At 51.5% G+C, this 13,943-nt stretch overlaps 1 protein-coding gene across 1 annotated transcript in view; it reads left to right on the forward strand.

Annotated features, from left to right (window-relative positions):
- Window positions 1-225: 225 nt before the first annotated feature.
- The window catches only part of PAXBP1 (PAX3 and PAX7 binding protein 1), a 34,079-nt gene continuing 20,361 nt past the window's right edge, over window positions 226-13,943 (forward strand). Inside the window, exons 1-5 of the mRNA XM_075854534.1 lie at window positions 226-570; window positions 6,456-6,581; window positions 8,127-8,303; window positions 12,677-12,898; window positions 13,297-13,400. Coding sequence (XP_075710649.1) covers window positions 324-570; window positions 6,456-6,581; window positions 8,127-8,303; window positions 12,677-12,898; window positions 13,297-13,400 — 876 coding nt within the window. The 5' untranslated portion in view covers window positions 226-323. The remainder of the gene's footprint in view (window positions 571-6,455; window positions 6,582-8,126; window positions 8,304-12,676; window positions 12,899-13,296; window positions 13,401-13,943) is intronic.

The raw sequence follows: 13,943 nt of genomic DNA on the forward strand, positions 1-13,943 counted from the left end.
CGCAATACTTTAGTTCGTCGCTAGAAGGCGCCATCATTCCCTTCCTTCTCTTTCTGCTCTCTCAACTAATAATTTTGTAATCCCACCATTAGCCACTAGATGCCGCTATTTATTTCTATGTAGGTTCATCTGTCCATTCCCTCTCCTAGTCACTAGGTGTCACCATTACCTTTTTTTCTCGGTAAGTTTCCAGGCTTGCTATTAACACCGCCGTGCAGCAGGGGTCGCTGTGAGTATCTCCCCGTATCTCCAGTACCGTGCTTGCTGTGGTTCATGCGGGCAGGTCTCCGGGCTGCCGTTCTCTTTGCCTGTCGGTGTCCATCATGTTCCGGAAGGTTCGGCGGGTGAATCTGAGGAAGCGAAATGACTCCGAGGAAGAAGAGCGGGAACACGATGCGCCTATGGTGCTGGAGCAGCCCGAGACTGGTACCGCCGAGCCGTCCTCCATTCTGGGCCTCATCCAACATGACTGCGGCCTCCAGGCGAACAAGCCACGGAAAGCGGCCAAGGAGCCTGTCTTCGGTATTACCAAGCCTGTGAACCTGCTCAGCTTCCAGGAAGACGATGAGGGTGAGCGCTTCTTACCTCATACACACACATAACTTTATTGCGGCATCTGATAGTCCGGTACATTACTGCAAAATAATCTGCGATTCCCCTAGACCAGGAGAGTGATATTTAACAAAACTGATGCAAAGAAAAAGTGTAGCAGTTGCCCATAGCAACCAGTAATTTGGCTGCCAGAAATCGTCATTGTATCGTGTTACGGCGGACGACTTCGCCCCACCCCCGCGTTCTGTGTTACCAAGGCCGTCACACCCCCCCCCGCTCTTACGGAGGCCTTCATCCCCCCCCCCCCGTTCTGTGTTGCGGAGGCCTTCACCCCCCCCCCCCCCCCCCGTTCTGTTGCGGAGGCCTTCACCCCCCCCCCGTTCTGTTGCGGAGGCCTTCACCCCCCCCCCCCCCGTTCTGTTGCGGAGGCCTTCCCCCCCCCCCCCCGTTCTGTTGCGGAGGCCTTCACCCCCCCCCCCCCCCGTTCTGTTGCGGAGGCCTTCCCCCCCCCCCCCGTTCTGTTGCGGAGGCCTTCACCCCCCCCCCCCCCGTTCTGTTGCGGAGGCCTTCACCCCCCCCCCCCCCGTTCTGTTGCGGAGGCCTTCACCCCCCCCCCGTTCTGTTGCGGAGGCCTTCACCCCCCCCCCCCCGTTCTGTTGCGGAGGCCTTCACCCCCCCCCCCCCCCCCGTTCTGTTGCGGAGGCCTTCACCCCCCCCCCCCCCGTTCTGTTGCGGAGGCCTTCACCCCCCCCGTTCTGTTACGGAGGCCTTCACCCCCCCCCCCCGTTCTGTTACGGAGGCCTTCACCCCCCCCCCCGTTCTGTTACGGAGGCCTTCACCCCCCCCCCGTTCTGTTACGGAGGCCTTCACCCCCCCCCCCGTTCTGTTACGGAGGCCTTCACCCCCCCCCCCCGTTCTGTTACGGAGGCCTTCACCCCCCCCCCCCGTTCTGTTACGGAGGCCTTCACCCCCCCCCCCCGTTCTGTTACGGAGGCCTTCACCCCCCCCCCCCCAGTTCTGTTACGGAGGCCTTCACCCCCCCCCCCCGTTCTGTTACGGAGGCCTTCACCCCCCCCCCCCGTTCTGTTACGGAGGCCTTCACCCCCCCCCCCCCCCGTTCTGTTACGGAGGCCTTCACCCCCCCCCCCCGTTCTGTTACGGAGGCCTTCACCCCCCCCCCCCCGTTCTGTTACGGAGGCCTTCACCCCCCCCCCCCCCGTTCTGTTACGGAGGCCTTCACCCCCCCCCCCGTTCTGTTACGGAGGCCTTCACCCCCCCCCCCCGTTCTGTTACGGAGGCCTTCACCCCCCCCCCCGTTCTGTTACGGAGGCCTTCACCCCCCCCCCCGTTCTGTTGCGGAGGCCTTCACCATGACCCCCACCCCCCGTTCTGCTGCGGAGGCCTTCACCCCCCCCCCCCCCCCCGTTCTGTTGCGGAGGCCTTCACCCCCCCGCCCCCCGTTCTGTTGCGGAGGCCTTCACCCCCCCCCCCCGTTCTGTTACGGAGGCCTTCACCCCCCCCCCCGTTCTGTTACGGAGGCCTTCACCCCCCCCCCCCGTTCTGTTACGGAGGCCTTCACCCCCCCCCCCGTTCTGTTACGGAGGCCTTCACCCCCCCGTTCTGTTACGGAGGCCTTCACCCCCCCGTTCTGTTACGGAGGCCTTCACCCCCCCGTTCTGTTACGGAGGCCTTCACCCCCCCGTTCTGTTACGGAGGCCTTCACCCCCCCCCCCCGTTCTGTTACGGAGGCCTTCACCCCCCCCCCCCCCGCTCTGTTACGGAGGCCTTCCCCCCCCCCCCGCTCTGTTACGGAGGCCTTCCCCCCCCCCCGCTCTGTTACGGAGGCCTTCACCCCCCCCCCCCCGTTCTGTTGCGGAGGCCTTCACCCCCCCCCCCGTTCTGTTGCGGAGGCCTTCACCCCCCCGCCCCCCCGTTCTGTTGCGGAGGCCTTCACCCCCCCGCCCCCCCCGTTCTGTTGCGGAGGCCTTCACCCCCCCCCCCGTTCTGTTACGGAGGCCTTCACCCCCCCCCCCCGTTCTGTTACGGAGGCCTTCACCCCCCCCCGTTCTGTTACGGAGGCCTTCACCCGCCCCCCCCCCCCGTTCTGTTACGGAGGCCTTCACCCCCCCCCGCTCTGTTACGGAGGCCTTCCCCCCCCCCGTTCTGTTACGGAGGCCTTCACCCCCCCCCGTTCTGTTGCGGAGGCCTTCACCCCCCCGTTCTGTTGCGGAGGCCTTCAACCCCCCCCCCGTTCTGTTGCGGAGGCCTTCAACCCCCCCCCCGTTCTGTTGCGGAGGCCTTCAACCCCCCCCCCCCGTTCTGTTGCGGAGGCCTTCAACCCCCCCCCCCCCCGTTCTGTTGCGGAGGCCTTCAACCCCCCCCCCCCCGTTCTGTTGCGGAGGCCTTCACCCCCCCCGTTCTGTTGCGGAGGCCTTCACCCCCCCCGTTCTGTTGCGGAGGCCTTCACCCCCCCCGTTCTGTTACGGAGGCCTTCACCCCCCCCCGTTCTGTTACGGAGGCCTTCACCCCCCCCCCCCCCCCGTTCTGTTACGGAGGCCTTCACCCCCCCCCTCCCCGTTCTGTTACGGAGGCCTTCACCCCCCCCTCCCCGTTCTGTCACGGAGGCCTTCACCCCCCCCCCCCCCCCCCCCCGTTCTGTTACGGAGGCCTTCACCCCCCCCCCCCGTTCTGTTAAGGAGGCCTTCACCCCCCTCCCCCCCCCGTTCTGTTAAGGAGGCCTTCACCCCCCTCCCCCCCCGTTCTGTTACGGAGGGCGTCACCCCCCCCCCCCCCCCCCCGTTCTGTGTTACGGATGCCTTCACCCCCCCCCCCCCGCTCTGTTACGGAGGCCTTCACCCCCCCCCGCTCTGTTACCGAGGCCTTCACCCCCCCCCCCCCCGTTCTGTTGCGGAGGCCTTCAACCCCCCCCCCCCGTTCTGTTGCGGAGGCCTTCAACCCCCCCCCCCCCCCGTTCTGTTGCGGAGGCCTTCAACCCCCCCCCCCCCCCGTTCTGTTGCGGAGGCCTTCACCCCCCCCGTTCTGTTGCGGAGGCCTTCACCCCCCCCGTTCTGTTGCGGAGGCCTTCACCCCCCCCGTTCTGTTGCGGAGGCCTTCACCCCCCCCGTTCTGTTGCGGAGGCCTTCACCCCCCCCCGTTCTGTTACGGAGGCCTTCACCCCCCCCCCCCGTTCTGTTACGGAGGCCTTCACCCCCCCCCCCCCCCCCGTTCTGTTACGGAGGCCTTCACCCCCCCCCTCCCCGTTCTGTTACGGAGGCCTTCACCCCCCCCTCCCCCCCCCCGTTCTGTTAAGGAGGCCTTCACCCCCCCCCCCCCCCGTTCTGTTAAGGAGGCCTTCACCCCCCTCCCCCCCCGTTCTGTTACGGAGGGCGTCACCCCCCCCCCCCCCGTTCTGTGTTACGGATGCCTTCACCCCCCCCCCCCCCGCTCTGTTACGGAGGCCTTCACCCCCCCCCCCCGCTCTGTTACCGAGGCCTTCACCCCCCCCCCCGTTCTGTTGCGGAGGCCTTCAGCCCCCCCCCGTTCTGTTGCGGAGGCCTTCACCCCCCCCCCCGTTCTGTTACGGAGGCCTTCACCCCCCCCCCCCCCCCGTTCTGTTACGGAGGCCTTCACCCCCCCCCCCGTTCTGTTACGGAGGCCTTCACCCCCCCTCCCCCCCCCCCCGTTCTGTTAAGGAGGCCTTCACCCCCCCCCCCCCGTTCTGTTAAGGAGGCCTTCACCCCCCTCCCCCCCCCCCGTTCTGTTAAGGAGGCCTTCACCCCCCTCCCCCCCCGTTCTGTTACGGAGGGCGTCACGCCCCCCCCCCCCGTTCTGTGTTACGGAGGCCTTCACCCCCCCCGCTCTGTTACGGAGGCCTTCACCCCCCCCCCCCCCCGCTCTGTTACCGAGGCCTTCACCCCCCCCCCCCCGCTCTGTTACGGAGGCCTTCACCCCCCCCCCCGCTCTGTTACGGAGGCCTTCACCCCCCCCCGCTCTGTTACGGAGGCCTTCACCCCCCCCCGCTCTGTTACGGAGGCCTTCACCCCCCCCCCCCCCCCCGCTCTGTTACGGAGGCCTTCACCCCCCCCGCTCTGTTACGGAGGCCTTCACCCCCCCCCCCCATTCTGACGTTCTGATACGGAGGCCTTCACCCCCCCCCCCCCCCCGTTCGGAGGGCTTCGATCCAGCCATAACAGACGAGTTCCTAAGGATGTGCCACTCTTGGCGTATAATATCAGAGATCCAATGCTGTGGAATCTTCTTTTTTTTTTTTTTTTTTTTTTTTTTTCCTGTTAGGCCCCCGGCTGCTATGGTACCCCATCGGATGTCCGCAATTGCATTTGCAGGCCGCCGCCGATGGGTGACAGAGGGAGGTCACGACCTCTGTAAACAACTCAAATGCAGCGGTCGCTAATGACTGTGGCATTTGAAGGGTTAAACTTCGATAGCAACCGTCGGAGCAGGTGCCCTGCTGACATCAGACAGCCGAGTCCAGGTTGCACGGGAGACCTGTGCAGGACAATGATTAGGTCGCCGTGAAAAGGCGTATCGGCGGTCATTAAGGGGCTAAAATCCGTACCGCAGGTTCCAAAAAAATTCTGCAGCCACGTGGATGAGATGTTTAAAGAGGCTGTCACCACATTATAAGTGCCCTATCTCCTACATGATGTGATCTGCGCTTTTTATTTAGAAAAACGATAATTTTTGACGCAGTTATGACCTGTTTTAGCTTTATGCTAAAATTAATGAACAACTGGGCGTGTTTTACTTTTTGGCCAAGTGGGTGTTGTACAGAGGAGTGTATGAGGCTGACCAATCAGTGACCAATCAGCGTCATGCACTTCTCTCCATTCATTTACTCTGCACTAGCGATATAGCTATATCGTTCTGTGCAGCCACATAAACACACTAACATTACTGAAGTGTCCTGACAATGAATATACATCACTACCAGCCAGGACGTGATGTGTATTCAGAATCCTGACCACTTCTCTGCACGTCTGTTATTTACAGCACAGCATGCGTAATCTCTGTGCTGGAATCTCACACAGACGCTACAGAAGTGTCGGGATTCTGAATACACATCATGTCCCGGCTGGTAGTGATGTATATTCATTATCAGGACACTGCAGTAATGTTAGTGTGTTTATGTGGCTGCACAGAACGATATAGCTATATCGCTTTGTGCTGTGTAAATGAATGGAGAGAAGTGTATGACGCTGATTGGTCACTGATTGGTCAGCGTCATACGCTCCTCTGTACAACACCCATTTGGTCTAAAGTAAAACACTCCCAGTTGTCCATTGAGAAACTCATTAGCATAAATTTAATATAGGTCATAACTCCGTCAAAAATGATCATTTTTCTAAATAAAAAACACTGCTGTCACCTACATTACAGCGCCGATCACATTATGTACCATATAGGCCACGTATAATGTGGGGACAGAGCCTCTTTAAATGTCATCCACGTGGCTGCTACTGTAATCTGCTGCAAATTTTTTTCATGATGTCAGATGTTACTTTAGACCAGGATCGCGCACAGTTTTGATGCAGTTTTTTGTTTTGTTTTTAGCCGAACATAAAAGTGGACAAACTGCATCAAAACTGTGTGTGATCCTGGTCTAAGGCCGGATTTACATGGGCGTTGCGCATCTCGGACTGGAAAAACTGCACCACATTTTGGTGCGGTTTTTCGGGCGGAATTCCCTGCGGCTTCCAGGACGGATATGCTGCGTAGATTTGCACAGTGTAGCTGACCTGTGGGGACCCAGCCTTACACTGCTGCTTAGAGATTCATTGTGTACATAAACTTTGCAGCCATGTTGGGTACGTCGGGGCTTGGTAAGTGACTCGTGTAATTACATAGAAATATTGAATGTGTTTTGCAAACTTTTATCTCCATAGAAGTGGAGGTTTTTAAAGTGAAGAAATCGACTCACAGCAAGAAAATTGTGAAACTGCTTAAAAAAGAATATAAAGATGATCAGGAGAAATTCAGGCCCAATTCTGACGTTTACTTTGGACTAGATGGTAAGGAGAAGTAATAAGTAAGAATAATGTTTGGTTTGCCGATTTGTCATCATATTCATGAAGAAATTCATCATTAACCCCTTAAGTAGCAACCTATTTTGGGCTTTCAGTACCAATTATTGTTTTGTTTTTTTTCTCGTATTCCTAGAGCCATAAGGTTTTTATTGGCAACATTTTGGGTGCATATAGTTTATTCATTTTAACTTTTTTTTTTTTTTAGATTAGATGTTGCGGTCAATACTAAATGTGGCAGCTAAGGGGCTAAACAGCCAGGCTCAGAGGTTTCTCCGATGCCAGCTGTTACTACGAGAGCCCGGCTGTCAATCACAGCCGGACTGTCACAATGATCATGTGGGCAAACTAGTATATTAGAGGATTGCATACGTGGCCGTTCCATAATGTCCTCCTATTATCGTAACATTGTGAGCGTGTGATAATAATGTGCTGTTCTGCTGGAGATCACATTACCCTTTGCCTTCCTGTCAGCAGCCATATTGACCTGCCGTATAGATATAGTTTAGAGAATTACTGATGTATTTCTATAACATAATGGTTAAAGAGAACCTTTCACCTCCCCATATATGTGCAGCATGTAATGGGGAGGGCTGCACAAACTCTGGGGCACTTTACATTATTTAGATATCGGTGCCGTTGTATTTGGCGCCCGATATTTAAATAACCCCCTGAACAGTCAACAGGGCGTGTACTGGCAAGGGGGCGTGTAACATCGCTGTAACACTGTCCAATCAGATATGGACAGTGTTACATCGAGAGAGAGATCGCCCGCCCTTCAGATCGCCCGCCCTTCAGATCGCCCGCCCTTCAGATCGCCCGCCCTTCAGATCGCCCGCCCTTCAGATCGCCCGCCCTTCAGATCGCCCGCCCTTCAGATCACCCGCCCTTCAGATCGCCCGCCCACCGAACTGGCAAGGGGGCGTGTCTCTGCTACGGACAGTATAAGCGCTCCCCAGCTCTTTTAACACTGTCCGTAGCAGAGACACGCCCCCTTGCCTGTTCGGCAGACAAAGTACAAGACTGATCTCTCACAAGAGCTGAAGAGATGAGAGCGCGCTCCCCAGCTCTTTACACTGTCCGCAGCAGAGACACGTCCCCTTCCCAGTTCGGCAGAAGACTGATCTACAAAGCTGAAGAGCGAGAGAGCGTGCGCGCGCGCACTCCTCGCTTTTGCTGTAACACCGTCCATATCTGATTGGACAGTATCACAGCCATAGTAACACGCCCCCTTGCCAGTACACGCCCCCTTGACTGTTCAGTGGGTTATTTAAATATCGGGCGCCAAATATAACGGCACCAATATCTAAATAATGGAGGGAGGTAGAAAAAAAATGTAACGTGCCCCAGGGTTTGTGCAGCCCTGCCCATTACATGCTGCACATATATGGGGAGGTGAAAGGTTCTCTTTAAGCTGACTCCTATGTGACATGTTCCTTAGAATAATGTGTGCAACGTTTGTTTATCATTATAAATCGGTCTGTCAGAATGTGCGCTATCACTTCATCTTGGTTTCTGCTTTATTTTCTGCAGGTGAGCCACAGTTCGGCAGGAGTGTAGTCTCCAAAGATAACAACAACCAGGAAGAGGTGACCGCTGGCAGTGAACTGGGCGAGGAGGAGATGGAAGTAGAAAGTGAGAAAGAAGACGAGAAACCCAAAGCCGGATCCTTCACCAATCCTCTGTCCTCTTTAAATGCCTTACGCCCAGGTACTAATCGCACAAGTGCAGACCCTGAGCTGTCAGTCACAGTCATTTATAGAAATCCTTGGAGTCTGGTGGAAAATCCTACAAGAAATTTGCCTCTGGCTCCAAACCTTTTTGTATTGTTTTTTTTGTGAAAGTTTTATTACCTGGCCACTGACTCCTAGAATTTGGAATATTCTATCTATCCCTGTATAGAGACAGAACTAGTACAATCGCTGTTTATTGTAGAAGTCAGTGATAAGGTGTTCATTTTCCTGAAACCATGTTTTCATGATATTTGCGCTCTGTGTTTTTGCTTGCAAATTCCTATTCCTCAGATGCATGTTAGGGCCTGTTCACATCACACTTTTTTTTCCTTCCGTTGGAGGTATACGTCGGGTGGAGTCCCCACGTATACCTCAGACGTATCCTAATGTATAGGCGTTCGGTGGGATACGTTGCCCTAACTCCATGGACACAGCGCTACTTTAAAGAGGCTCTGTCACCAGATTATAAGTGCCCCATCTCCTACATAATGTGATTGGCGCTGTAATGTAGAGAACAGCAGTGGTTTTTATTTAGAAAAACTATCAATTCTGACCAAGTTATGACCTATTTTAGATTTATGCTAATTACTTTCTTAATAGACAACTGGGCGTGTTTTACTTTTTGACCAAGTGGGCGTTGTAAAGAGAAGTGTATGACGCTGACCAATCAGTGACCAATCAGCGTCATACACTTCTCTCCATTCATGTACTCAGACATCGTGATCTTACGAGATCACGATGTGCTGTCACTTACTCACACATTAACTTTACTGAAGTGTCTTAAAAGTGAATAGACATCGCCTCCAGCCAGGACGCCATGTCTATTCACAATCCCGACACTTCGGTAACATTTGTGTGGGACTTACAGCACATCGGGATCACGCTGTGCTGTCATTTAGGCCTTATTCACACGAGCGTATTTTAACGTCCGTGTTACGCACGTGAAAACAACGCACATCACACGGACCTATGCAAGTCAATGGGGCCATTCAGACATTCAGTGTTTTTCACGCAGCGCGTGTCCGCTGCGTAAAACTCACTATGTACTATACTTGTCCGTGATTCACGCAACAGTTGCTAAAGAAAATCACCTCCTTCAGTTTATTTTGCTGACGTAAAAAACGCATGACATACGCGCGTAAAAAACGCTGACAAGCACCATAGACTATTGTCACACGGAACTGCAACACAGGAAAAATGCTGCGTTTTTTTTACGCGCGCAAAACGGACACGTTTGTGTGAATAAGGCCTAACCGCGTGATCTCACGAGATCACGCTGTGCTGTAAGTCCCACATAAACGTTACAGAAGTGTTGGGATTGTGAATAGACATGGCGTCTTGGCTGGAGGCGATGTCTATTCACTCCAGACACTTCAGTAAATGTGTGTGTATGTGACCGCACATCGTGATCTCGTAAGATCACGATGTGCTGAGTACATGAATGGAGAGAAATGTATGACACTGATTGGTCACTGATTGGTCAGCGTCATACACTCCTCTGTACAACGTAATACAGGGGGAGGAAACCTCCAGCTCACCAACTCGCCTCCTGACAGTCCTGCTTCGCCCGGATCTCCGCAACGGTCCACGGTAAGCAATGGTACAAGAAGAAAAGATTTGATCCAGCGCTGCAGTGATGTTCTTTAAAAAGGAACGTATTCCCACTTTTATTGGTATCAAAAAAAAGACTTGTTAAAATGTCAATAACAGGCTTGGCGTCAAGGCAGTATTCGGTAGGTGTAATGGGCCTACGCGTTTCAAGCACGGCTGGTGCTCTTAGTCATGGCATTCATTAGTCATGGCACCAGCCTTGACGCCAAGCCTGTTATTGACATTTTAACAAGTCTTTTTTTTGATACCAATAAAAGTGGGAATACGTTCCTTTTTAAAGAACATCACTGCAGCGCTGGATCAAATCTTTTCTTCTTGTATCCTCTGTACAACGCCCACTTGGTCAAAAGTAAAAACACGCCCAGTTGTCTATTAAGAAAGTCATTAGCATAAAGCTAAAACAGGTCACAACTTGGTCAAAATAGATCGTTTTTCGAAATAAAAACCACTGTTCTCTACATTACAGCGCCGATCACATCATGTAGGAGATGGGACACTTATAATCTGGTGACAGAGCCTCTTTAAGCACTGAGCCCGGGTAAGCCCCTGACGTCACGGTCTGTATATGGATAGTGACGTCAGGGGCTTCTCCAGTCCTGAGGTACCAGGCCAGAATGTTACCGATTCACAGCTTCCCCCGACTGACAGCTGATCGCCAGGGGTTAGATAAGCGGGGTGTATGGTCTGTAGATGATCGCCCCACTATCACTTGACACAATCCATTTTAAAATGAATTACCTCTGCAATGTATATAGTATGAACACCTATATAAGAAATCACACATGAACCATTATTAGCGAAAAATAGACCATATTTTATTGAAAGACAAAATCATTAAAAATAAGTACATTGGCAGTAACATTACCCATAGGTCGGGTCCCACAGCCTCTATAGTAAAGTGCAAATACTGCATGCAAAGACTGGTACATCAGTAATACGATGAATATGGATAGAAACCATCCAAAGCAAAGTAGTATAAAAAACCAGACAGCAGAAAGGTACAATTAAGGAGGCATACAGACCAGAACTATGGGGGGGATCAACCCCCAACACGTATTTTGCACGTAGCTTCTTCCGGGGGCTATACCAAGGAGCACAGATATGAGGGTATATAAAGCACAACCCACCAATGAACGACTAAAACATACAGCAGATAACAAACAGCAATTTACCTTTAAAGTCCTACATAATATAATCCCATTGGTAGATTCCTCCCGAGTATCATCGCATGGAAACAGGGTGTGGATCTGTGAGTTTGTTCACAGAACAAAACTCAGGTGCAGCGAACTGCAATCACACTGACCCGTCCCCCACAAAGGGAGGGGAGCACAGTCCGCCGCCCGGGAAATACTGATCGTAAGAACATTGTCAAAATGCATATTAGCCCATGAGTTCATTGGAAGGCAGGCAAGATGGCCGCCATCACTAGACGCCCGTCCCACCACAAGGAGGCAGGGGTGAATGGGAGGGCGGCCAGGATGTGCATGTAGTACAAGAAAAAGGAGGAAGACCTAGAATAAATGTCAAGATTAATAGAAGATCTGAACATGTCAGAATTAATGTGACCGCTAATGGAAAAATTGTTTTTCATCCACCGATATCCGAATACACCGCGTATAACATTATATACGGTCATTATTATACAGTCAGGATACACAAATACAGATCTGATGACAAGAAGTGAAATTAAAGTCCCCGTGCTGATAGAATAAAATATTACAATTCAATCCGCAAAAAAAATAAATGCGGAACAATTAGTGTGTGAACAGGGACATGTATAATATGACACTATTACATCATGTCCAATCCATATGTAATGTGTACAAATCATGTAAAAACATAGATTTACAATAATGCATAATATGGCACTAAACAGTACAATCAAAATAGTGCATAATAATAATAAAGTATGTTTACCAATAAGGAGTGAAACACACCGTGACAAAGACCCATAAATAATCACAATAGTAGAAAAAAACAAAATACAGTGATCTTAGGGAGACTCATCCAAACCGAAGTATCAGCATAAAATTGAGATCCAATATACCAATCCTGAACGTTTTTAAAATGAGAATCGTCCCATGAAGAATGGCGACAAAAATGTCAGATGTGGAGGATTCTACGCCATATCCATCATACACGTATAAAGGAAGAAAAATGGGGCAGCACAAAGGGGAGGAGCCATATATCTAAGTATTTACTGAATTACCTCTGCAATGCATATATAGTATGTAGTGCCGGGACAGCTAAAGCTTTTCAGTTTTGGATCTACTCTTCGGGGACGGTGCTGGCCAGGCTCATGTGCATAGAGGAAACTGCTGCTCGTTTTTTGCAAGCCCCTATTGCATATACCCCAATGGGCAGTAACCGCAGTCACAGTTCCTTTTAATCCGAGGTGTATTTAGAAGAGGATCTGCAGCTGACCCTGGTTTCTGCCACAGATGTGATGATAATGTTCTTCAGATCTGCACAAGGATTTGCCCCATTCAAATCCGTGTGGAATTTTCGAGAAGATCGTACATGCTCATTCTTCCAGTGGGTGATTATTATTTTCTGGAGCAAGTAAACTGGGTTACAAGAACTACATTCACATTCATTGGAGATAAAATGTTTGCAGATTTGATGACCACTTCAGCACGGTATCTGCGCTAAAATCCTAGTCAAATTCACACCGTGTGAATGCGGCCTTAGTCTACACTGTACTGATCTACCGTTTTGTTTTTTTCCTTAATGTTTAAGGAGAGATTCCAGATGCAGCTTTCATCCACGCTGCTCGGAAAAAGAGACAATTGGCTCGAGAACTTGGAGACATCCCGTCCATTGATTTGGAAGGTGGGAAAAGCCGTCTGGTTCGTGAGGACGAGAACGATGCCAGCGATGACGAAGATGATGATGAAAAGCGTCGTATAATCTTTTCAGTACGAGAGAAGACGCAAAGGCAGAAGATTGCTGAGGAAATTGGTATGTTCTAAAACTTTCAGTCTTGTTGAGAAAATGAGTCCAGAGCTTTGGTAAGTGAGCAGGGAGGGGTTTTCGTTTTGTTTTTTTAGTTGAGAATAAGCGTTATGATTGTGTCATAATCACCAGCCCTTCTGCATTGGACTCTTATACATGCAGAAATATATGTGTGTGTATATAAGATCTATATACACCTATGGCTTTGTACAAGAGCTTTGCCCTAAAGATCTCTGCAAGGAGACTCTACCTCCTGAGAAGATTAAAAAAGATCACCTTTATGTTGCAGCTTAATCCATGACTTGTTTTTGCTCTGAAAGTCTTCATAATGCAAACAGCAGATTTATAACTGGAACAAAAAGCATGCTGTCCGTTTAAGTGTCTGTTACCTTTTTCCCTTTTAGGTATTGAGAACAGTGACGATGACGCTCTAGCAACAGGGGAACAGGATGAAGAGATCAGCCGCTGGGAACAAGAACAGATCAGGAAAGGAATTAGCATACCACAGGCATGTATTTTTAATGATCTGTTTATCGCTGTACCCCCTGGGACGTTATGCTGGAAGAATTTTATCCCAAACATTACGGGAAATTGGTCTACTGATACCGATATGAATGTCTTGTACAGTACAATGATGTGTGGTATTCCCTGATCCAAATTAAAAAGTCAGGACATATATTGCTTGGTTGAGGGGAATTGCGGGTGAATCTCTTTATGTAAGTTAGAGATTCTGGCGTGGTGGATAATCTTTGTGATGCTACAGATCCCTCTGCCACTCTTAAGATCTCACTGGTGGCACAGAAGGGTCCTGATGGGCTTCACGGGCAGGTAGACTTGACACAGTTCATGTGTGTCGGTGAGATATTTGTCTGTGGAGGACCAGCTTAAAGGATATGTTCAGGTTTTTATCACCAATTTGGCTTTAAAAATGTTTAATACCTTTCTTAACGTTTGGCATTGCTCATCTTGAACTGGTCCTTCGTTACATCCTGTATTATAGTCTCCAGTTGCCTTAATGATTCTGTTGGTTATCGGAAACAGTCAATGCGTT

Source organism: Rhinoderma darwinii, chromosome 2 (genome assembly GCF_050947455.1).
Source record: "Rhinoderma darwinii isolate aRhiDar2 chromosome 2, aRhiDar2.hap1, whole genome shotgun sequence".
NCBI lineage: Eukaryota > Metazoa > Chordata > Amphibia > Anura > Rhinodermatidae > Rhinoderma > Rhinoderma darwinii.